This window comes from Neltuma alba, unplaced genomic scaffold (genome assembly GCF_004799145.2).
Source record: "Neltuma alba isolate B1F8T4 unplaced genomic scaffold, ASM479914v2 tig00012576_pilon, whole genome shotgun sequence".
Lineage (NCBI taxonomy): Eukaryota > Viridiplantae > Streptophyta > Magnoliopsida > Fabales > Fabaceae > Neltuma > Neltuma alba.
In genome coordinates, this window is record NW_021637028.1 from 527,834 (window position 1) to 552,835 (window position 25,002).

A 25,002-nucleotide genomic window follows, 5' to 3' on the forward strand; every position below is an offset into this window, starting at 1 on the left:
AACAAAATTAAATACAAAAAGATCTCTTAAAATTATCAAATTATTTTGAAATCCCAAGAGACCTCATTGCAAGATAATTCATTTGTTTAATTATCAAATTGATTTTTTTTTGTTAGTTTGCATCAACAACTAAAAGAGCAATTATTGACAACTTAAGGTATCAGAATTAACAACTATCACGACAGGTATTGACAACTCATACATTATATTTTGCGATGTGTTGAGAAAATGTGTTGTCAATACTTACCGTGATAGCTGTTAATCCTTATACCTTAAATTATCAATAACTGCTCTTTCAGTTGTCAATACAAACTAAAAAAAAAAAGGTTATTTGGTAATTAAACAAATAAAATTTTTTGTAACGAGATCCCTTGAGACTTGATAGTAATTTGATGATTTTAAGGGACTTTTTATATTTAATTCCCTTGAGTGGGACCTTATTGTAATTTTTTTCCCATAAAAAGGGTATTAGTGAAAAGAAATTCTTTTCAAAAAATTATCCCTTATAAAGTGTATTGGACTACGAGCTATATTTTCAATTCGTGGTAACTATGAGTAAATTGTATTCGTATTTTGTCTTCAAACCAAGTTAATGGTTTGACAACAGACCTTTTTGGTTTTTGACGAGGTAGTATCCGAAGTGTCTTAGAATAAGCACTAGAAGGAGGGTACATTACATTAAGTCTAAATAGAAAAGAAGACGGCGAGGATCCTGAAACAATAAAAAAAAAATTAAAAGAGTGGAGATTTTCAAGAAGACATCAATTAGTGAATAAGTAATGAGAAAATAACACAAGATTGGTAATTAATTAATTATGAACAGATAACTTCAGATTGTCCTAATTAATAGGATGGAGCAAGATGTGATTCACAATCACATTGAGCTCCAAACGTGGGAAAAATCCAATGCAAACAATACATTCCATGACATGGCCTTACCCAATTAACAGTTTCATCTTTGAGGCAATAAATGCCACAAAGATCATTAGAACAAGTGAAACATATTTGGTTACCTTGAAAACAACAAAAATGGTTACCATCATCATCATTAGGGGAACAATCTTTAACGTCAACAATCTCACAACATGCGTCACTCAACAACACAATTTGATCTTCCAACATATCATCCGCCATTATTTCCACAATCTGGCGGCCTCCTTCATCCTCTTCAACCTTAAAAATCTCAAACTTAATAGTTGGGAAACGAAGCAAATGAATATATTTCATCACAAGAAAAAGACCATTCCCTTTAGGCTCCCCCACCAGATAGGCTTGGCATTCTGTACTTTTTTTCATTAACGAATCAATATTAATGGCTTGGGAAGAATCTATAATACCCACAAGATTGAGCTTCAAATCATCATCGTCAGTTCCAAATATGTCAACCTTGTCAAAACCTTTTCTAATGGCATACAATCTCGTATTGTGAAATGTCACATTAACATACTTTTCTTCTTCATCTTGGTGATAATTATAAGCTTCCCATGCTTTGCCTCCGATCTTACACAAGGCTAATTTCTCTTTACTTGAAACAACTGCAACCATAGTAGGTCTCATAAACTTACAAAAAGACACTGCAAAAGCTTTCGCATGTTGTATGTTTTTATTATTAAGATCGGGAGATTTGTCTGATTTCATGCCACTACGCTGCAAGGCCATCAGAGGTAGAGGTAGAGGTGGAGGTGGAGGTGGAGGTGAAGGTGAAGGCGGAGGCGGAGGTGGAACCTTTTCAGAATGTACAAAATTTGGCATGGCGGGTCCCGGCAAAGGAGGGAGATCAAGACAAATATTGGAAAAGATATTTATGAGTTGGATTAAGTCATGATTGCGATATTGGAGAAACAACCATCCCTTGAAGCATCCAATAATGTATGGATTAGAATGTTTGAACGATGTTGTTGCTTGGATCTGATAACATGTTAGCTTCTTGTTCTTGTTGTTACTGTTGCATATATTTCTACGGCAGGAGGAGAATTCATGAGTGAGAGCAAGAAGCCATGGATTTTCACGAGCTCGTGGGATCGGTCTCTTAAGGGCCAAAGAATGACATGATTTGCAGACTCTTGAGAATTGAAATTGGTCTGTAATGGAGAAGCCATCGATCATGAGCTCCATAATTTCCCTGGGTATGAGCTCCATTAATAATGATCTCTTATTCTCATCATCAGTTCTGGTTTGTTCTTGGTTTGATTCTTCCTCCATTCTAAGAGATAAAAGGAGATTCAGTGAATTACAATCTCATAGATATATATATATATATATATATCAGTATCAATCTATATATCTATATATATAATTTTTCCTTCTTGTTTCTCCACTTTTTCCTATATTGAGGAGAGAAGCCAAGAATGTTGCCGGCGCCATTAAAGCTGATGCCACTTTGCTATTCTCAGTGATGAAATGAGAGGAGGAAATAGAGGATCCTAATCATGTGATTTTTTCAGCTAATATTTTTCTCACTTAAACCCGTCTTGGCTTTTTAAGGGTAGGTCCACCAAAAATATGTAACCCTTCACATTACTGTTTTTGAATAAAAGAAACACGATTTATAAATAGTGTGATTTGATATATTGGTTATATTTTTGTACCACGTAATGATTAGAGTTTAATAATAAAGTTGATGACCCTAATAATTTGTACCGTTTAAGTGTTGTTATAGTTCATAATATGAAAGCATATATGACTTGTTTTTTTCTTTTTACCCGAATAATTTGGATCTCCATGTCATATCTATTCTGCTTTTAGATTGAAATTATTACTTCTAATTCTAATTATAAAACTTTATCTGTAATAAATGAAGTCTTATAATTAAAACCGGAGGTAATATTACGCAATGATTCTACTGAAATTTTTCAATTTACTATACTCATTCATGTAATACTACCTCCCGTCCTTGATATAAAACCCCGTTTAACTTTTATTTTAATTCTTAATATAAGACCTCAATTCATTTTATCTCTCAAATTTATCCATTTTTTAAGATAGTCCATCTAATAATAGTAATTATAGCCAATACACTTGATTAGCAAAGATATTTTAGAAAAGACAATACATATTTATTATAAATAACTAATTTAATTTATTTTTTTAATCTACTCAAATTAGTCAATTAACTTTTATATTTAAAAATAAATTAGTTATAGGAGAAGAATTTTGCAAGATATGGACAACTGGACAAGTGATGTGAAATTGGCTTTTATATTAACATCTTGGCTTTTTAAGGGTAAAGTCCACAAAAAATATGTAACCCTTCATATTACTTCTTTTTTTAAAAAAAGAAACACGATTTATAAATTGTGCGATTTGATGTATCGGTCATATTTTTGTACTAAATAATGATTAGAGTTTAATAATAAAGTTGATGGCCCTAATAATTTGTATTGTTTAAGTGTTATTAATATAGTTCATAATATGAAAGCATATATGACTTGTGTTTTTTTTTTTACCCGAATAATTTGAATCTCCTTGTCATATCTATTCTGCTTTTAGATTGAAATTATTATTTCTGATTCTAATTATAAAACTTTATCTGTAATAAATGAAGTCTTATAATTAAAACTAGAAGTAATATTACGCAATGATTCCATTGAAAATTTTCAATTTACTATACTCATTCATGTAATACTACATATCATCTTTGATATAAAACCTCGTTTAACTTTTATTTTAATTCTTGATATAAAACCTCAATTCATTTTATCTTTCAAATTTATCTATTTTTTAAAATAGTCCTTCTAATAATAGTAATTATAACCAATACACTTAATTATCAAAGATATTGTAGAAAAGACAATACATATTTATTACAAATAATTAATTTAATTTATTTTTTTAATTTACTTAAATTAGCCAATTAACTTTTATATTTAAAAATAAATTAGTTATACGAGAAGAATTTTGTAAGGTATGGACAAGTGATGTGAAATCGGCTTTTATATTAACATCTTGACTTTTTAAAGGTAAAGTCCACAAAAAGTATGTAACCTTTCATATTACTTCTTTTTTGGAAAAAAGAAAGACGAGAAACACGATTTATAAATAGTGCGATTTGATATATGGGTCATATAGTAAATGATTAGAGTTTAATAATAAGTTGATGACCCTAATAATTTGAACCGTTTAAGTGTTATTATAGTTCATAATATGAAAGCATATGACTTTGGATCTCCATGTCACATCTACTGTGCTTGTAGATTGAAATTATTAGTTCTAGTCCTAATTATAAGACATCGTTAATGAAATCTTATAATTAGAACCAGAGAGAGTATTAAGTAACGATACTATTGAAATTTTTCAATATACTATACTTTTATTGTAATTCAACATTAACCTTTTTAAGAGTATAAAAAATATTTACTTTGTACAATATTTATTTAGTTTTATTGATCCTTGTACTAAATTTTTTGTTCTCTAAGATAATCGCAAATGCTTTATAAACCTGTTTCAATGATAATTTATAAAATAATACTTTCAATTTTTAATATAAAAGTTAAATGACTAATTTGAGTAGATTAAAAAAATTAATTAAGTTAGTTATTTGTAATAAATAGATATTGTCTTTAAAATATTTTTTTAAATCATGTGTATTAGTTAGAATTACCATTTAATAAAATTTTTAACATATACAATTACTATAATAATTATTTTAAAAAATAGATAAATATAAAAAATAAAATAAATTGAAATCTTATGTTTAATAAAAAAAACTAACTTATGTAATATGACTTATCCGTAGGACAAGAATTTTGTAAAATATGGACAAGCCATGTGAAATTGTCATTTGGTAAAGTTGTGACTGAAAATTTTTCCGCGGACTATAAACCCCGATTAGCCGGCCGAGGAATCTTCCGGCTGCTCCGTAATGGGTCCGTCTTCGAGATTGACTTGTTTCGTCGTGAAAAGTAATAATGGCGATGGTGGTGGAGCCACTTTCTTTAATATTTATTAATCTCTCCACTCCGTCCACATTAATTGTATTTTCCTCCTCCAATCTTCTTCTTACGTTCACTATCTTTAACTGATTTGAGTGATTGTTTGTGCTGTTCGACCTACCTGTATTGATCCGAAACGACCATGACCGGCGGAGATTTCGCCACCGCCAGCAACGTCGGCGGAAACTTCGATGCCAAGATCACTCCGATTGTCGTCACTTATGGGTTCATGGCCGCCACCGCTGGCCTCATGTTCGGCTACGACGTCGGCGTTTCAGGTGCAGATCTTCAATCTGTTTCTCTTCCTCCTCCTCCTTCTCAACGGAAATCGGGATTGAACAGGAGTTCATCGATTTTGCAGATGTTAATTGCAATTTCAAGTCATAATTCCTCGAAAATTCTGGAAACCAAGTCACGGACTGTGCTATATTCTACTAAGTTTTCACCCAAAAAAAAAATTCAAGCATTCCTTCCTGTATTGATTTACTATAATTTTTTTTTCTTTTTTGAAACCTTTTTCACCATAAAACTTTCTTTGCACAAAGAGCCGAGCCGTGATATATTTTTTGTGTGGCTCTAAAGGAAATAAACCCATATCGGCGTTCTCGCTATTTCATCCAGTGATCTGATTTTTTGGCGGATAAATTTTATCGAAGTTTAAAATTTAAAATTCCAAATATATTTTTCAAAATCTTTTGCTGTAATTCTTATGAAACTTGTGGCTATAGAGATGTTACTTTCTCTACTACTATAATTTAGTCTCTAACCCAATATTTAGCATAAATTAAAACTTTGAATTGAATTCCAGAAAACTATCATTTTCCCAGACCCAAAAACAAAAATGCCAAAGAAAATGGGTGTGTTATATGGCCTTGTGGGATTGAATCAGGTGGGGTGACGTTCATGCGACCGTTCTTGAAGAAGTTCTTCGCAGGGGTAGAGGAAGGGGGAAATGGTAATTACTGCCAAAACGACAACTGGAGACTGCAACTGTTCACGTCGTCTTTATATCTGGCAGGGATGACAGCGACAATACTCGCCGCTTATACGACAAGGAAGTTTGGGAGAAGGACGAGTATGCTCGTAGCTGGCATCTTCTTCCTTTGTGGAACTGCGTTCAGTGCAGGTGCTCAGGATCTGGCCATGCTCATTATTGGAAGACTTTTGCTTGGTTGTGGGGCTGGCTTTGGTAACCAGGTTGGTCGTCCTATATGGCCCTTTCCCTTTTGTTGTTATTTATCATCAATTCATCTACAAACAACAAATTCATCAACTGTTTTTAAATTGTACAAATTAATTAAGAATTTAAGATGACCTCATTTAAATATGAAGCATGGACCCTTTGTATGTGCTATTTTTATTTTTAATATAAGTTTAATTGACTAATTTAAAAAAAATTAAAAAAACTAAAAAATTATTTAATTATAGTATACGATTTCTTTAAAATATTTATGTATATTATTAGATTATCAGTTTATAAATTAGACAAATTCATTTAAAAAAATAACAAATACAATATTTTGAAGTCATTTATTTAATTTTTGCTAATTATTTAAGTAAGTTTTATATTAAGAATAAGAAATAACTTATTAAAAAAAACAAATAACTAACCTATGTATGGTTATCCTATGAAAATAAAAAAGAAATTAGTTGAACGCTTTTATTATTCATAACTATGTCGGCTATTGTCCCCCCCCCCCCAAAAAAAACCCCAATTAATTTTGACTTTTTACCAAATATGTAATCACGTTCATAAAGGCAAGTTACATTTAAAGAAAGATGAGGAGAACTTTTTAGTAAAAGAGATGTGTGCACAGTTTGTCTCTGTTTTTTTTTCTTTTTTCTTTTTTTGCCAACGGATAATTTGTCTTTTATATTTACCATTCGGAAAAAACTCCTTAAATTTTTTATACATACAAGATTAGAGAGTATAATATTAATATGTATGAGAAGGCATACTGTTCCTAACAATATATTAGAATGAAATATTCTTTTTTTTAAATAAAAATTCAAATTTATTTGGATACCAGATAAAAAGATTACATTATTTGAATGAAATTCTCTTAGTTTATAATCAAAGGTGAAAACCCACAGCATACAATATTTAGCATCCTTCAATTCCATGCTTTTATATATATACTATCTCTGGTCCTTAGTATAAGATCTTGTTTGATTTTTATTTTGATTCTAAATATAAGATCTCAATTCATTTTTTTTAATTAAAACTGAATGACATTACTTAGAACAAATAAAACAAATACAACTATCCTCCTTCATCACCGTCCTCCTCTGGATTCAGAGGTGGAGGTTGATCAAGGATACAAAAATTACTCTCTATCCTATGAGACAATTTAGCGAGGAAATCGGTAGTATGATTATCCTGCCTGTGAACATGAAAAACCTGTACTACCCAATCCCTATGAAGCAAGATCCTAGCATCATTTATAACATCTCTAAAAAGATGCTCATGTCTACTATCCGAAGTAAGTAAGAAATGGCTTCTATACTATCCGTTACAAGACAAATTTTTCTAAAGCCTCTATTCCAACACAAAGTGAGTTTGTGTATCATGCCAAGTAGTTCAGTAATTGTAGGAGGCACATTTGTTAATTGACATCAAAACACTGTGATCCACCCCTTAGAAGCTCCCTTTATCACACCTCGGCAACCGCTTCTTCCATCACCAAGCACTGACCCATCTACTTCCATCTGAACAAAGTCTTCTGCTATGAGCACTCTTTGCCCCTCTTGCCAAGGTTTGTGGTTGTAGAACTTGCTACTCTGTAGCATATCTTGGTCAACACAAGCCTTGAAGAAGCTATTCTGAGCCTCCTGACAAGCGTGAGGAGTGTCGTGCCAAAGAGTTTGTTACATCTGGTTACCCATATGTCCCAACAAATATAACCAAACAGGACTGGCCAATCAATCTTCTTGGTGTAGCTGAGTCCATGCTCCTGAGACAAATTCCATTTGATCCATCCTACGTCTTGTAAAGTAGAAAAGGATGACCAGTGAGCAGGATGGATAACTGATTTTTTCCATCAATCTTGCGCATTGATGCAATCTCTCAACAGATGCATGGAGTCTTCCTCTTGATCACAACCAAAAGGACAATTATCTTCTGCCTGGAGACCTCTAGACCTCCTAAGTCTTATTGTGTGAGTCCTTCCACATGCAATTAGCCAAATGAAAGACTTGATCTTTTCTGGTATCTGCAATCTCCAAATCTGTTTCCAGACACTATCCCTGTGTGAGTGATTACCTGCAAGAAGAAAGTTATATGCAGATTTAATTGAAAAACAACTATCAGTGGATAGTTTCCAGTAAATTTTATCCTCTCCTCTCTCCTCACGGGGTGAGTGTACAGAAGTAATCCGGTCAATAATATGTCTATCAAACCATCTCCCCAACCTATGCCTGTTCCAATCTCCTCCCATATCCACATAATCAGCAACCCTCTTATCTTTGTCAATTAGTCCTTCCCTACTTGGGATAAGGTCAATAAGTGGAGTATTCATATCTGACCAATTATCAAACCAGAAGGAGGAGTTTCCCTTTCCAATTTTCGCACCAATACCATCAAAGAACTTTTTCCACATATCACATATGCTTCTCCACGTAAGAGAGGAGTTTCTTTTTCGCTTCACCAAAGGTACCAATTCCTGTCCACACTTATATTTAGCCCGAAGAACTTTCACTCATAGAGCTTCCTTGTTGTGAATAAGATTCCAACAGATTTTCATGATGAAGGCTATATTATGTTTTCTCAAGTTTTACCCCCATCAGTTTTTCCTTTGGTGATCTCTCCCCAAGACAACAAGTGTAGCCTCCTTTCTTCATTATTTCCTCCCCACAAGAAATTTCTACTTTCCTGTTCCATTTGTTCTGTTAGTTTCTTCGAGAGTAGCATTGTTTGCATGTGGTAGAACGAAAGAGTTGATAAGACAGCTTTCACCAGGATAGTGCGACCTGCAAAGTTTAGGTACGTTCTCTTCCAACCCGAAAGTTTTCTTCTAGTCTTGTCTAGCAGCAGTGATCCCAATTCATTTTATTTCTCATATTTATGTATTTTTTCCCACATAATTCTTCTAACAATAATAGTTCTAACTAATACATAAAAATATTTTAGGAAAGACAACACATATGTATTATAAATAACTAACTTAACTTTTTTTCTTAATCTCTTCAAATTAATTAAATAGCTCTTATAAATAGGATCAGAGGTAGTATATATATGTATATATGTATATATGTATATTTATATATATATATTTTTATTCTTAGTTGAGAAGTCTCTGTTTCTTTTTCCCAATGCATTCAATGTACTTTTTTTATAAAAATATTGTCTCTCCCAATTATTTTGATTCCCTCAATTTTTTTTTTGTTTACCATTCCAAATTGTTTTTAGCTTTCATACATTTCTTGCATGTTACTGAAAAACGTAGTTACAGAAAATTCATTGCATGCATTTAGACAATATAATAATCACACACACAATATTATTATATTATTTAAATTTTATTTTTATTTTGAAAACTAATAAATATAACGATTACAGAATATTTTTATGTTAATTTTTTATGATTTTAAAAATTCAATTAAAATTATTTTTTTTTAACTTATATAAACTGTCCATGAAAAATATGAAATCACACAAGCTTCCCCTTGAAACTATATCCGATTGATATACAGATTGGTGATAAATTTAAAACCTTTACGTTTCAATATCATGATCTCATTTTGGCAATATATATATATATCATGATCACATTGGTGTTTGTATTTGCCCATAAATAATAAATAATGAATAAATAGGCAGTGCCAGTGTTCCTTTCCGAAATGGCGCCGACAAGGATACGTGGAGCAATGAATATACTGTTTCAGCTGAACGTGACCATCGGCATCCTCTTCGCTAACCTCGTCAGCTATGGCACCAGCAAGTAAGCAATCCTCCGTTGTTTTGATTTGTACATTACTACGAACATTCTTCACCAATGATTATTGGTTGGTTGCTATTAAACGCCAAAGACTACAAACACTAACTCCCGGTTTTAATCTATTTTGTTTCTCATATTTATTTATTTATTTTTAAAGTAATTCTTGTAATAATTATAATTCTGGCCAATATACTTAATGATCAGTAAGGGTATTTTAAAAAAGATAATACTTATTTATTACAAATAACTAATTTAATTAGTTTTTTTTAATCTACTAAAATTAGTTAACTAATTTTTATATTAAGTACCGAAAGTAATGGTATATTTAACCAGCTTCTTTTCATTTTTATGCCTAACAAACAACCATTGCATGTTGCTTCCTCCTTTTGTTTTTTTTTTAAAAAAAAAGAAATCCTTAATATATGAATTAGATAATTAATTTGAGGAGATTAATAAAATTAGTTAAATTAGTTAATTATAATAAATGTGAGTTGATATTTCTGATGTATTCTTTTTAATCATTTGTCCTTACAATAAATAGGAATATTTTTTAAAAAAAATGTTATAAATTTGATAGATAAGGTAAATTGAAGTCTTATATTTAAAATTCAATCTAATATTTGATTAGCTCTTGTATCGGAGATTGAACTTGAAAAATTAGTTAAAAACAATAAATATGTGAAAAATATTTTATTTAGACGTATGAAGGAAAAGTGAAATGGAAAATAATTAATGCAGCGAAACTTAAAAAAAAATTAAAAAATAATAACAAAAAATTCTCTTCTATTCAGAAACCAAGGGAGTATCTGCTGCAATAAATCTCAGAATATTGCTTCATAGTTCAGATGTTAATGAAAGCATCATTCGAAGCGTAATGCAAATTGCTTTGGATCATATCCCTGAGCGTTAATGAATATGTTTAATCGAACAGGATAAAAGGTGACTGGGGATGGAGGGTGTCTCTTGGAATGGCGGGAGTACCGGCGGTGCTGCTGACGGTGGCGGCATTGCTGGTGGCGGACACTCCAAACAGTCTGATAGAGAGAGGACACATTGAAGAAGGAAAAGAGGTTCTGAGAAAGATCAGAGGTACAGACAACATTGATGCTGAGTTCAGGCAGTTGCTTGAGGCAAGCCAGGTGGCCATTCAGGTGAACCACCCTTTCTGCAACCTCTTCATTCGCCGGAACCAACCTCGACTTATCATCACCGTCGCTCTTCAGGTCACTCTCTAGCTATCTCCATCCTTTTTTTTTCCCCCAGCATATACAACTCTCTAATCATTATCTTCTCGACCTGTAGGAAAACAGTAAGAATGTCACATAATTTGATTCTGGAAATCTTGCACTCCATCCTAAGATTCATCCCGTTATCTGTGTTAGGAGCATATATATAGAAATATATATATATATATATAAGCATTCGAGTTGATCTCTTACCTTCATCATTTTTTGCAAAAATTACTGATAAGATCTTCTCCTATCTTGGCATTACAAAAACAGATCTTCCAGCAATTAACAGGCATCAACGCTATCATGTTCTATGCTCCAATCCTCTTCACGACGCTAGGCTTCAAAAACGACGCTTCCCTCTACTCCGCCGTGATCACCGGCGCCGTTAACCTCTTCTCCACCTTGATCTCCATCTACGCCGTCGACATGGTCGGCCGCCGCATGCTCCTCCTGGAAGCCGGCGTCCAAATGTTCCTCTCGCAACTAGTGATCGCCGTCATCCTGGCAATCAACGCCAGGGATCGGCCCACGGACCTCTCAAAAGGCCTGGCCATCTTCGTGGTGGTCATGGTGTGCACCTTCGTCTCCTCCTTCGCCTGGTCGTGGGGCCCACTGGGGTGGGTCATACCGGCGGAGACCTTCCCGTTGGGGGCTCGATCTGCGGGCCAAAGCGCGACCGTCTTCACGAACTTCCTCTTCACATTCGTGATCGTGCAGTCGTTTCCGTCGATGCTGTGCCATTTGAGGTATGGGATCTTCCTGTTCTTCTCGGTGTGGGTGCTGATTATGTCGTTGTTTATGATGCTGCTTTTGCCGGAGACGATGAACGTCCCTATTGAGGACATGACGGACAGGGTTTGGAAGCAACATCGGGTGTGGAAGAGATTTGTTGAATAAAAAGATGACGACTTTGATCACCAACTCGAAATGAATGATACGATGCTGATAATTGATCCCACAAAACGTAGGGTTTGTTTTTACCTTCTTGCCAGGCACAACTATCCTTATATTGAATGCGATCTTGTTCGAGTAACATCTTTTTGCAGTCTTTCCGAGTCATTGTAGAGAGCTAGATACGGACACTTTTTCCGGTAAATTTCATCATGCTGTGAGGGACCAGTACTTCCTATGGACCCAAACCGGTTGGGAAAATGTAGAGTCTGGTGAAGATATTGACTGGAAATAGATCAAGAGAAGTGTGAAAAAGTAACACCTTGACTGACTCCATCTCGTAGAGACAGTGAATTTCACCTACTCTTGCTTTTGGATTTCTTATCTTTGTTTTTTCAAATTAAAAAACAAAATTGTATAGTGGAATATGTTGATTTTGTTTTGTGATCATCAGTATTCATATGATAAAGGTGGTAGGTTGAAGGGGCTATGTAAAAACTTTGTATTATACTAGTTCATAAGGTTGTTATTGCGGAGTTGTCATGGGTTTTGATGTTTTATATTCATAGTGTATATATTGTATACTTGTAATAAAATGATAAGTGTAAACAAAAGGGGTGAACTTGATTTTGAGTCTAATGTCTTGAAGAATAGATGCGTTTTTGTTTACTTCCAAGGATAAAAACCACAGTACAGGTTTTTTTTTTAATTCTTTTTTAGATTACTTAGGGCAAGCAAAATACTTGAAATAGTTTAGAATTGAACCCATGATCTGTCACCACTAGCCGTGACTTTCATGCCATTATGAGTCCATTTGGAACAACTTATAAATAATTTATAAGTAGCTTTTTAATGGTGATTTATAGAATATGAGATAAGTATGTGAGAGGAATTTTATCTCGACTTATGTGAAATGTGCTTATAGAGAATTTCCATCATGATCCCAAACAAGCACTATATCACAAGAGCATTAGCAAATAGTGACTAATGTTAAAATAAGGCAATGATGAATTTGCCCTTTCTTAAGCTAATGTTTGAGATAGTACATCTACTCTTAACTTTACATTTGAGCTGCAACGACCATAATCCAATTTTGTGTTTAAGCTAAATCCCACCATTTAATTGTTCATTTGAGGGATGAAAGGTGAAGAGAAAGGCCTTGGTTTCTCACCATTATCCATGAAATTTATTGAAGGTGAAATGAGTTAAAATAAGTCCCACTTGAATAAAGCTGAATTGAAAAAGATATACATGTGTCAAGAAGTGCCGACCCTAATACCTTAATTAGATTTTATTACTGATAAATTTATATATTTATAAATGATTGGTTTGAAAATTTTAGTTTTAACAAGTTAATTATGAAGAAAATGACAGAAAAATACCTATTGAATTTTTTTAAAAAAAAAAGTCATGCTAATTACTTTTATAATGATTTTAACCACACTTGTAATGGTTTTTACTGCTCAAAATCTGTTAAAATCACTTATTTGTCATTTCAAAATTCACCAGTTATTTTTTTTGTTATTTTTTTTAATTTGATCTTGTATCTCGAGAATATTCGGTGAAATTAAGAAAGATAGTGTTCATGGCAGACTCAAATTTCTGTTGCAGATGAAGTGCAGTAGCAGCACTCCCATACCACATAACAACAATTAAACCAATCCACCGAAACTAATTACCCCAAAAAGAAAACAATAAAACCAAAAAGAGAAAGGGACACGAACTGAATTAATATGCTTTTAGAAGAAATATTGTTATAATCATAATCACAGTTAACTATTATCACATAAATCATTCCTTAACCATAATCCACTCTCCTTTTCCTTTTTCCATTAATGGAAGTTGGAACCTCTAAAACCCTAATCAACCTCCTTGATCAAAGTGACATATAAAAAGGGAAGAGCCTCCTTAACTCTGAAAAATCACAGGAGAAGGAAATTAAATGCGGCAAAAGAGATCAATCTTGATTTCTCCAGAGAGCTTAGAGGCAGACATGTTTTTGGTACTTAGAAATAATGTTGTTCTGTTGATGACAATGATGATGATGGTGATGACAATGTCGGATGGAGCAGTTTACAAAATTGGAGACTCTGCTGGGTGGACCTCCATTGGCCTTGTAGACTACGAGCATTGGGCTGCTTCTAAGAACTTCCATGTTGGTGACACCATCAGTAAGTCCAATAAATCCCAATTGTTCAATATATACAGAAACATCACAAGACCTAAAAATCACTGAACAATGAATCATGTTTGGGTTAATGTCATTAGTAGTCTTATAATTTATTAAATTTGAGCTTCATTCTTGTATTTTTATAACTTTTTGGTCTGAATTTAAAAAAAACGATATCTATATTTTTAACGAGTTTTGATTTTAGTCTCTACACTTAAACTCCGATCAAGCTTATAAAACTATGAGGAATAAAATCAATGATTGGACACTACAAAGACCAAAACTAAAATTGGGTATAACTGTAAAACCAAAAATGTTATTATCTTATTTTCTTTTAAGGGTAGTAACCAAAATTAAAAGTAGAAAAATGAAACTGATGGGAATTTGTGTGAGCAGTTTTTCAGTACAATCCTCAGTTCCACAATGTGATGAGAGTGACAAATGAGATGTACAAATCATGCGATGCTTCAGCAGAGACTCCTCTAGAAACCTTCAGCACAGGAAATGACTCAATAAAACTCAATAATTATGGGCATGACTTGTTCATGTGTGGCTTTCCAGGGCACTGCCAAAAAGGGCAAAAGATTGATATCAATGTGATAAGGGTTTCCGCAATAAAACCTCCAACTCCATCAAGAGGGGATGACCAGTGTCCTTGTCCCAACAAAGCTGCCCCTCTCGTGGCATCTTTTGCGCTCATAGGACTGGCCATGTCATTCTTTGCTCTTGCTGCTTTCTAGCGTCCCTTGTTAAGACCTTGTTTTCTAAAATAAAATATTTATGCGCGGTTGAGAGTAATGGAGACATGTAGCAGTTTTAAAAACAATGGAACTATATGTGGTCATCAATCATGCATTTAACATCTAAAAGTTGTATGATCATAAACAGTAGATGAATATTGTTCCATCTATTAAGGGCCTATTTGGAATAGCGAAAGGAAACACTTATAAGCATATTTCATGTAAGCCGAAACAAAACTCTTCTCACATATTTATCTCGTATTTCATAAATTATAATTGAAAAGCTATTTATAAACTATTACAAATAGATCCTAAGTCTACATTTGGTTTCTTTCTTACCATTGGATGCTCCGTAGATTTCACTTTTAGCGTGTCCTCCTCTTACAAACTAAATGATACTCCTCCGGTCCTTAATATAAGACCCATTTAACTAATTTGATTAGATTAAGGTAGGTAAGTTGGTTAATTATAAGAAAAGTGACACATTTTTTCTAAAACACCATAATCATCTTTCTTAATACCCCATCTCCCTCTTCTATTTGATTATGGTTGAGGGAGTATCCATAGGGGTAATTTAGAGAAAATTGATAAATATGAGAAATGGGTCTTATATTTAGGATCAAAACCAACTCAACAATTGGGTCCTATATTAAGGACCGGAGGAGTAATATTTTTACCACATATTACGTTTTCATCCTATGTAGATCAATTATTACAATATTATCATTATTATACCAAAATATCCATGCCAGCTCCATTTTTTTAAAAAAAATAGCATAAAATATAATTTAGTCAATTAGTTCTTAAAATTACGATTTCTTGCCTTTTCGAATTCAAAATACAATGAAATTTAAGCACGAAAATAATTTCAAACCATCGAAACCTTTGAAGCAAACTCACCTGATTGAGTGCTCTTTTTGTATAGAATACAAACCAATTGCATTTTTCGTTTCTTTACAAAGCTGCACATCACTTTCTTCATTGACAAGAAAAACAAATTAAATTAATATCACAATGTTTTTACAATTTACTTTCCCTAAATTTGGGGAGGTAAATTATCAATCCCCTCTGGTTGTAACATTTATTCTGAATTCTCCATTGACAGCTTCCTTAGCACCCCAAAACATATATACTGTCTAGGCATATAGCACATATAGAAGAATACCTAAACCAACGCATCATGAAAGAAATGGAAAGAATCCATTCCTTTTTATTCTACCAACTTCAGCCATCCATGATGAATCTTCTTCCCTCTTTCCCCAGGTGATCATATACAAAATTTCTTAGGGCTTGCTTTCTGCAAACCCCTAGAAAATCTCTGGACTAATAATTGGGAATAGTATAACCTATTCTAACACGACCAACATAAACTATAAGAAAATGAGCTTCAAGGAAAAATGGAAGCTCAGAGGACTACTTTGAAGGAAATTCTTTGAGCTGCATTAGTTGTATATTTGAGCATAAGCCAGAAAACCATTAAGCAAAAGAAGCTCAACATCTGCGTTTCTTGCCATCTTGTTGCAGAATCCTGCGATGTGGAAAAAGAGGCAGGATTATTGTCAAATATATATGCAGCCGTTTATGCTAGACAATGGATTGTTGGTGAAGAACAATAGAAAACTATTGAAAAAGCTAAACGACAATTCTTTAGGACATTGCGCTATCTGAGCTTGACAAATTATATCCCAAGAGGTTGTTCAGCGATAGCAAAAGAATGAAAATTGTCTTTTTTTTTTTTTTAAAAAAAAACAATGGCCATCATGGCATCATGAACTGAATCAAAAATTTCTAAGCATAATATATGAAAAGCTCATCATCCCATTACCACATGGATCACCTTATTCATCGTCTAAAGCACTATAAAATAAAAATCACTAAGCTACCAAATCATGGTATTCAGATTGCATACAGAACAGGAAAAAAAAAATGAGAACTCACCTGAATCAAACAGATATAACGAGTCAACCATCATAAAGACACTATGCTGGTTGACTGGAGCTGTATTGTATTCACATTTTCGGAGTCCTGTAGACATATCAATTACAAAGTTAAAAAAGGATAAAGAAAAATATATCTTCAGTTCTAATACAATCAAAATTTTATAAAGATTACCTCAACCAACAGATCTTTTCTGGTTATCAAACCAAGAACACGAGATGGGCGAGGAACAACAAATAAATGCCTCAAACCTAGTTGGCGGAAGAGATTGTAGACCTGTGTTGTCAACAAGAATTAATGACTATACAACAAAAAATGGAGATTGAAATAAGTACTTGATGGATAAATATCACACACCTTTGTCAAAGACATATCCTCGGGTACAATATATGGTGAGGGGTTCAAAAATGGGGCAAGATCTACGTACATTTCTAAGTCGTCTGAACTTAGATGTATATCATCTATAGAGATTCCTTTACTAGAAACAGGCTTTGTGAATTCATCAGAATGATGCCTGAAAAGTATGACGAACCTTCAGAATATAGAAGAAGACGACCAAGTCAAGAGTGTTCATCAAGCAATACCTTATTGGGTTGGCCACGCCTTTGGTATCACCAGGTATAGGAATATGCTGGAAATCAATCTTTGACTGTAGAATTACCAATAGATGACTGCACCCAAATATAGGTATAGGAACTTGAGAATTCAATAAATGCAAGCTCTTGAATTGAACGCCCAACCAAATAGAAAAATAGACAGAATAGAAGAAATTCATATCACCTACGAAGCACTAATCCAATAACAAGTGATTCTCCACTTCTTGTGTGATCAATGACCTGTGCATTGTGAATTATAAAACACAATTTAAACACTGAAGGAATTAAAAATTAAAAGGTGTCATAATAATAGCTATACATACAGGAAAACCATTGTGATCATTGCTCCGCAAAATGGAAACTACATCTGCAACCTTGACAACACGGGGAAAAGAAACCACCTTTGACAAAAATAGCTAACCATAAGATCGTTTGCCAGGGGAATATTTAAAATGCAAAGCATGTGAAATATAAATCAATAGGAGCAAATCCAGTGACAGAGCCTACACACACACACACATATAAAGTTGATCTCCTTCAACACAAGACAATTAACAGCCTCATTTTCCTAAGCCATGGATATTTGAAAGGATCTGGAATGACCAGTAGCTTGCTTCCTTTAAAGTTGGCTGGCACAAACATGTTTTCCATGTTCCTAATGGTTTCATTGCTGGAAACTTTCACAGTGCAACATAAATTCCTTGACAGGCAAAAAAAAAAAAAAAATACATTTTCTCAAGAAAAATTAATTAGGTATTTACCCTTCTGCTGCCACAGGCCTCCTTGGCTGTCATATTCCGCATTTCATATTTAGGCCTTGATTCAAGCAATGGAATTCCCTTTAGTCGGGCCTGCTCTTCGTATAACCCCTCATTAAAAGCATCACCAACAGCCTGTAGTGGAAAATACTTAGGGCATTTTAAAGTGGTTCTTTGTTGACAGGGGAGTTCAAGACATATATACCTTGGATATAAGGAGAACAAGCATAATAAGAGGTAAGAGTTGTAAGTTATTTGTTATTTCAACCATAATGACACAGAGGGACACTGTCATTCGCATTGAACCTCCAAGAAAAGATGCAGCTCCCAATAAAGCATACCTGAAGACATAAAAGCACCACATATAGAATTCAGGGCCAACAGAGAGCGCACTGGTGTTGCAAATTTTTCTTAATAGAAAAATCAAGTCTATGCAAAAATATATGCCCATAAATAAAGAGCACGACCCCATCACCAGTCAAGAGAGAAGCAAAGAAGATATGATTGCCAAATATAAAGACAAACAACATAAAAAGCCAGGGCACCAACAACATAGACATCCTACTACATGGTTTTGTCAGCCAGATATTCAGAAAGAGGGTACATCTTCCTTAGACAGCAGAAAAAGGGATTCTATAAATGCAGTCGTGTTTTTATGTCCTTTTAATCATGTTTATAAAGAAAAGCAATCAGCAAACACTTACGTTCCCTCTTCAATGTTGAGCTTTCTGTAATATTTCACAACAAGCATGCCAACAAGACGTCCATATGTTGATCCTATCATGATTCCAGGAACAAACTGACCAGCTGGAACTGCAGTACCAAATGTCACAACTGCTAGAGTATAAAACATAACCTGCCATGTGTGAGAGAAAATAATCAATATAGGAGCAATCAAAGCATAAAAGGTGCTGACTCCGTCCCTTTAATGAACATGATGATAGATTATTAAGCGGCTATACATACATTCAGATTAGAAATGGCATTATTTACTATACATCAAAAAAAAAAAAAGCCTTTTGCAACAGACTTATAAACTAGAAGCATGGACTCTCGGACATAATATTAAATTGAACATGACAAACTGGCAAAATCTCTAGTGTGTATATATAATTCAAAATATTGCAATTCTAGCATCAGATCTGATATATTGAACATGGACAAAGCTCCTCTTTCAAAGTTACCAACCTTCATAACTTGTAAAAAAATTAAAAGAGGAGACAGAAAAATTTTAGTTGACAGATCTATTCTTGAAAAGTATATCTAAAACCAAAAAAAAAAAACAGAGAGAGAGAGAGAGAATCAGACACAAGCCAGACGTTCCTCTTGTAATATACAAAAGCAAGGAGAATAAAATGTCCCATGTATGAGGAGTTCAAAGCATTAAGTGAAGAATGCAGTACCAAAAAGGTCAATAAACTTTGGGGACTGTACTCATGTATTGTTTTTGCACTAAACAAATTCCTTATGGCATCATCCTGAAACAAATGAAAAGTAACTTATGTGTCAAAGGAACTAAGAGAGAAAAATAAACAAAGATTTCCAGCGATCCATTCAAAACCTGTGTATTGAAGAAAATTGTGGCAAGATCATTGTATTCCTTGTCTTTGCTACAGAAGAACTGCAAAGGGCAAAAAATCACAACTCAATCTCGAAGGCTCGAAACACAATTTCAATCAACCTTAAAAACGAGATAGCATTTGGACAAATACTCTCCCATTAATGATAGTTTGTAAAGATAAATCTTTGCATATTTGACATCATAATTAACCCGGCATAAATATATCTCACAAAGTTCTGAACTTCTGGTTACATTATTTTCAAAAGCTCAACTCAGCATTTTCAAAGCTATAGGAGGGCAAAGTTTTTGGCATAGGATTAAATCCTTCGAATAAGTTGTCAACCCTTGCTGCCCCCATTCTCCTGATTAAATTATAATTTTAGCTCAAGGCAAGGGTTAACCTAGCACGTGAATAGGAGTTTTAGATTTAAACATATTCCGGAGCTGACACCTGACGGCTTTACCCTCCAGAATAGTTTGTTTCTCTTTCTCAGTTTGATTTTAGATTCAGAGTTTCACAAGTGCTTTGATGTTGAATTCATATCTCCCAGTTTCAACTGTCGTCAAGCTTTCTTTTTTAATCAAAGAAGATTTAATGCCAAAAGAGAGAAAGGTGAGGAAACAGAAGATAATATATCCTCCTAAAAGAATGAAACACATGCAAAAGAATCAAAGAGCAGACAAGAAATACATCAGCAAAGCAAAGCTTTTCCTGTATTAAAAATTAGGATTATATAGATTGTGGCTAAATATAATTGAAACTCAACATAAACACTGGTTCAAGCAAAATTATTTAAAGAATAAATAACTGTGCGCCAAAAAAATGAAGAATAAAGAACCTCAAGGACACATAAAGAAGGACGAGAAGTCTTACATTTACATAATTCCCATACATTCCAGGTGGTCGAGGACATTCAATAACAGAATCAGAATGAGGACCAGATTCAGGGCATGGACTACATTTTCTTAGGAGCGGCAAACCAAATGAAATAACCGAAGTTAACAATGAGACAAGGCATGCTTCAATGATCTGTAAGACAGGGAAAGGTATGAAGAGGACAAAACGGACAAAATGTCCTGCAGAGTAAACATTACCTACTGTACAATAAACTGTATCTTCATTTAAGTTCTTGCTGATGTTCTTTTTCCCTACATTTTTCCTCCCGTTTTAATTCAAGTAAGGAGGTTCTAGGGAAGATGGTGATAATTGGATCAAAATCAACATCATACCTTGACTCGGCCCCCTTTCTTGTGTAAATGATTTCGACGCCAAGAAGTCACATAAAGAGTAAGCTGGTTAAACAAGGCTCCTGCAAAAACAAATTTTTTTTTTTTTTGGCACTAGGTTGATGATAAGCAACTGAAATCACCAGACAAATTAAGTTCAGAACAAAGGTAATAATACCTACCTAGCAGTCCTCCAATAACCCCAATAACAGCCATTGGCAGTAACTCAGCAAATGAATAATCCTCTTGACCACTACAAGTAAATCGGGTCAAAAAGGTGAAATAAGAAGTGAAATTTCAGTACCAAATTGAAGGTAAGAAAAAGTAAAAGCTCATATATCAACCCTGATATATCCCATATGATGAATCCACCGGAGCCAAAATGTCCACATTTTCCACTCTTACACCACCCCATTGCAGTACGCACCACAACAGCCACAACGGCAGAAGTGAAGAAAACACGCCACATCAGTTGACTTCTCCACCTTTAAGTGCAACCAAAAAATAATAATGTACAAAATTAGATTCTTGCACCAGTAAGAGTGCATACTCAGCAGGTTCTGCCAAATAAATAAGCATATACGAATGTATCAAGGTATTGAAATATGTAAGTTATATCAGTGTCGATGAATCTTTCCTCAACCTCACATATGTGCATTAATAAGTTATAACTATCAAGAAGACATATAAGCTATCTTCAAAACACATACTTCTAAATAAAGAGAATTTAGTAACGAAGAATAAAAAATATCCTTACCAAGATGTTACCTCTTCCAATGCAAACAAAACACCACCAACTGGAGCTCTAAATGCAGCAGCTACTCCAGCCGCACAGCCACAGGTTACCTGCTCAAGACGTCAATCGCATTGGAAATGAGCACCTTCTTTGTGCTTTCAGGATAATAAGAGATGGTGTCCCCCATGGAATTCTAGATTAAAAGGACAATTAATTTACAAGATCTCGCTGATCTCGATCACTTTTGAATACTTGAAACCATCGCGAATTTAGATGATACTTGGCAGATCCACCCTGCTCAATACATGACATTAAAATGTTATTTTGAGTCTTTTCACGCAGACAAACATGTGCCCACAACAGAAAGCATATGAAGCTCAACTTCTGAAGCTAAAATCAATTGGGATGCTAAATTTCATCCATATAGGTCTAACTGCAAACTGGATACAGATCAATACTACAACTCTTTGAGATATCCATGGATTAATTTAGATCATGAATCTAGAGATAACAGCATTGAACTAGAATAATTACTTTCCAATGAAATGTGAATGGTTATGTTCAGAAGTGGAAGATGAACTTCCGTATATTGGTAAGATGCGAAGGGGGGAAATCATAGGAAAAGCAGGAAAATCACAAATGTCTTGACTCTTAGAATATATAATAAAGTAGCTGCAGGCCAAGCAACATGCGCTGCCCTAGATCTATGTTGCGAAAATAAATCTTTCCTTAGGTTTTAATCTCTTAACAATACATATACTCACATTTGTTCATTCTTAATGCTACTATATTTCTCTATGATGATAGGGGCAATGGTTATAAATAATTAACTTATATCAATGCACCTAGAGAAAATAAAAACCATAATCTCATTTAAATATTTGAGTTTGATAAAATATCAGAAAGAGATGGGTGCAAAATCTACTGCATCCAATATCTTAAAATTAACGTTTAATATAACAACCTCAGTTCTTGCCTCCATGTGGCCCACAAAGGCGGAAAGGTGTAGTAATAATTACAAACAACACTGAGCACTGAGCAATATAGGCTTACTTGTCCAAGCAAAGAAGCAATACAAGCACCAGTATGCACAAGAGGGCCTTCTTTACCCAAAGCAAGGCCACCTCCCACTGAACCAATGCTTCCAAATATCTGTTAGCCACTAGAGGAATCTCAGAATTAATAGCAAAAACATTTATCTAAAGATTATTAACCAAAAAGAAAAAGCACAATGCAAATCATCACACCTTTCCAATCAAGGTTCTGAGAAGAAGGATGCCATGAATATCAGCTCCTGCTCATGAATGAGAATCAGAACTCCCAACATACATCAGACTTTTAGAGAAGCAAGCAAAACACATGCAAGGACACATGTAATGTTCATCTTACCATTCAGGTAACCCTTGATTTCAGGAATACCAGATCCAGCTGCTGCTGGAGAAAATTGTGTGATAACATAGACAGAGGAATAGACCAAAACCAAGTTGATCAGGACATATACAAGAAAGCCCGCCAAATAAGATTTCTGAATTATATGAAATGTCAATGAAAACTTCCAGCCAGCGAAGTTTTCAACAGATATATTGATGAAAACAGCGGCAATTCCAGTACCTGCAAAACATTGGATGAAACACATACATATCAACAAACTTTTAACATATATGAGAAAGCTAGGGATGTATAAGGTACATGTAAGGCATAACATAATTAAGCTTTACGCCTATGTCTCTTTTTTGGCGTTCCTTCAATGAATACCAATCAATCTCACCAAGATACAAGTTCTTGCCTCCTATAAAGTCTGAATAAGGTTGATAAAAAAAGAAGCTTTATGTAATTAGGTATACAAACAATGAAGGAACTAGCAGATGGATTATAGACATGAAATTATCAAACCCTGTAAATAAAATCTGTCTCCACGTCAAATTTCTTATGCACGTGCCAGCCATGGAATTTTATCAACATTTCTGCTAATTAATTTGGATTATCTATGGCAGAAAATAATTATAAGAATAATTGCTATATAAACACGAAACGCTTAGTGCACAAAACAGGAAGGCTAAGAAAAAGAAAATAAACATGAAAAAAAAACGATTTTCAGAATTGAAAAAAAAAATATCATCTTATCTGCATTAAAATAATAATTTAAAAATATAAACAATTAAAAATAACTGCAGGCGCATGATAATCAATTAAAAAAACAAGTATCTTTCTAGCCACATACCAAACGAGCCATTAATCATTAAACCATTGCGACTCAGAATCAGTGCCCAAAAAATTGAAATTACTACAATATACATATTCACTTCAAGGTTGAGATAGAAACTCAAACAGCAAGAAGAAGAACGTACCAATGCCTATGAGCAAAGCAAAGAACCATTTCACCACTAACAAATAGCCCACAAACAGCTTCCCCCTAAGCGCCTATCCATGTCAAAGTACGGAAAAATAATCATTTAATTAGCCAGGAGGGGGAAAAAAAAAAAGGAAGTCCCAACAAAACCAAGCATAATTGAACTAGAATGAACGAGAAACCGAAATAGCAATAGCAAGAAAGATGGTAGATAATCAGGGGAACCTGTTCTTCCCGATAAGCATAATTCTCTATAACTTCATAGTCAAGGCTCTCAACGCCGCTTCCATCACTCTTCTTCAACAAGCCAACAGTGTCGTCCGCGTCCAGGGATTCGTCCGAGTTCGGAATTCGCGACCAAACGAGCTTCGCCGTTTCAATACCGTTCTGGAAATGATTCGCCAGCATCGTCATCAATTAGAATCAAACCACCGACCAAAGATCACGACCCAGAAACCCAAAACCCGCACGGCATAATCCTAATTTATCAAAATCAGAGAAACAGTTGACATAAAAGGCGAGAAGTCGCTGCTCTTTCTTCCAAATTCCGCAGCAAGGAACACAGAGAGAGAGAGAGAGAGAGACTAAACTTGCTCTGTGTCGTGAAGTGACGACAGTTGATGTGCTATTTCGTCGTTTTCCTGGACGACCGTAGAACTTCCACGTTGAGAAGGTCAGCAAGCTCCGCCGCGTAAACGGTGTACGATGGGACGTTCGTTGGAGCTATAATTCCATGCGGACGCGGGAGAAGGAGTTGTGATTGGGATTTTTCAGTTTTGTTGCGTGCCATTAAAGTCAAACACAGATGGTATTCACGATGAACGGCTAATTAATTCTGTTTATCTTGCGCGAGTCTTCCATGTTATTTGACCCATACAGCTTGTATGGTCCCCGTCAGCTTACATCTTGGGTCAATGTCTGCAATATCCAATACT

General features: G+C 34.2%; 3 protein-coding genes across 3 annotated transcripts; 2 read left to right on the top strand and 1 right to left on the bottom strand.

Moving 5' to 3' along the window:
• The first annotated feature begins 4,830 nt into the window (after positions 1-4,830).
• On the top strand, positions 4,831-12,441 carry LOC114728828 (sugar transport protein 13). The gene is made up of 5 exons (XM_028915782.1): positions 4,831-5,209; positions 5,821-6,128; positions 9,747-9,871; positions 10,800-11,091; positions 11,371-12,441. Exons 1-5 carry the CDS (start codon positions 5,074-5,076, stop codon positions 11,995-11,997), a joined length of 1,488 nt encoding a protein of 495 aa, XP_028771615.1. The 5' UTR covers positions 4,831-5,073; the 3' UTR covers positions 11,998-12,441.
• A 1,543-nt stretch (positions 12,442-13,984) lies between these two features.
• On the top strand, positions 13,985-14,901 carry LOC114728850 (mavicyanin-like). Its single transcript, XM_028915806.1, has 2 exons — positions 13,985-14,162; positions 14,558-14,901. Exons 1-2 carry the CDS (start codon positions 13,985-13,987, stop codon positions 14,899-14,901), a joined length of 522 nt encoding a protein of 173 aa, XP_028771639.1.
• A 981-nt stretch (positions 14,902-15,882) lies between these two features.
• On the bottom strand, positions 15,883-24,814 carry LOC114728812 (chloride channel protein CLC-d-like). The gene is made up of 23 exons (XM_028915764.1): positions 24,293-24,814; positions 24,066-24,138; positions 23,107-23,328; positions 22,965-23,011; positions 22,771-22,869; positions 21,937-22,011; positions 21,739-21,827; positions 21,326-21,466; positions 21,164-21,234; positions 20,985-21,064; positions 20,629-20,784; positions 19,755-19,814; positions 19,597-19,671; positions 18,898-19,049; positions 18,399-18,534; positions 18,197-18,328; positions 17,759-17,836; positions 17,620-17,675; positions 17,424-17,510; positions 17,197-17,353; positions 17,014-17,115; positions 16,840-16,926; positions 15,883-16,429 (listed from the first exon to the last, which is right to left on the bottom strand). Exons 1-22 carry the CDS (start codon positions 24,479-24,481, stop codon positions 16,870-16,872), a joined length of 2,334 nt encoding a protein of 777 aa, XP_028771597.1. The 5' UTR covers positions 24,482-24,814; the 3' UTR covers positions 15,883-16,429; positions 16,840-16,869.
• Between the last annotated feature and the right edge of the window lie 188 nt (positions 24,815-25,002).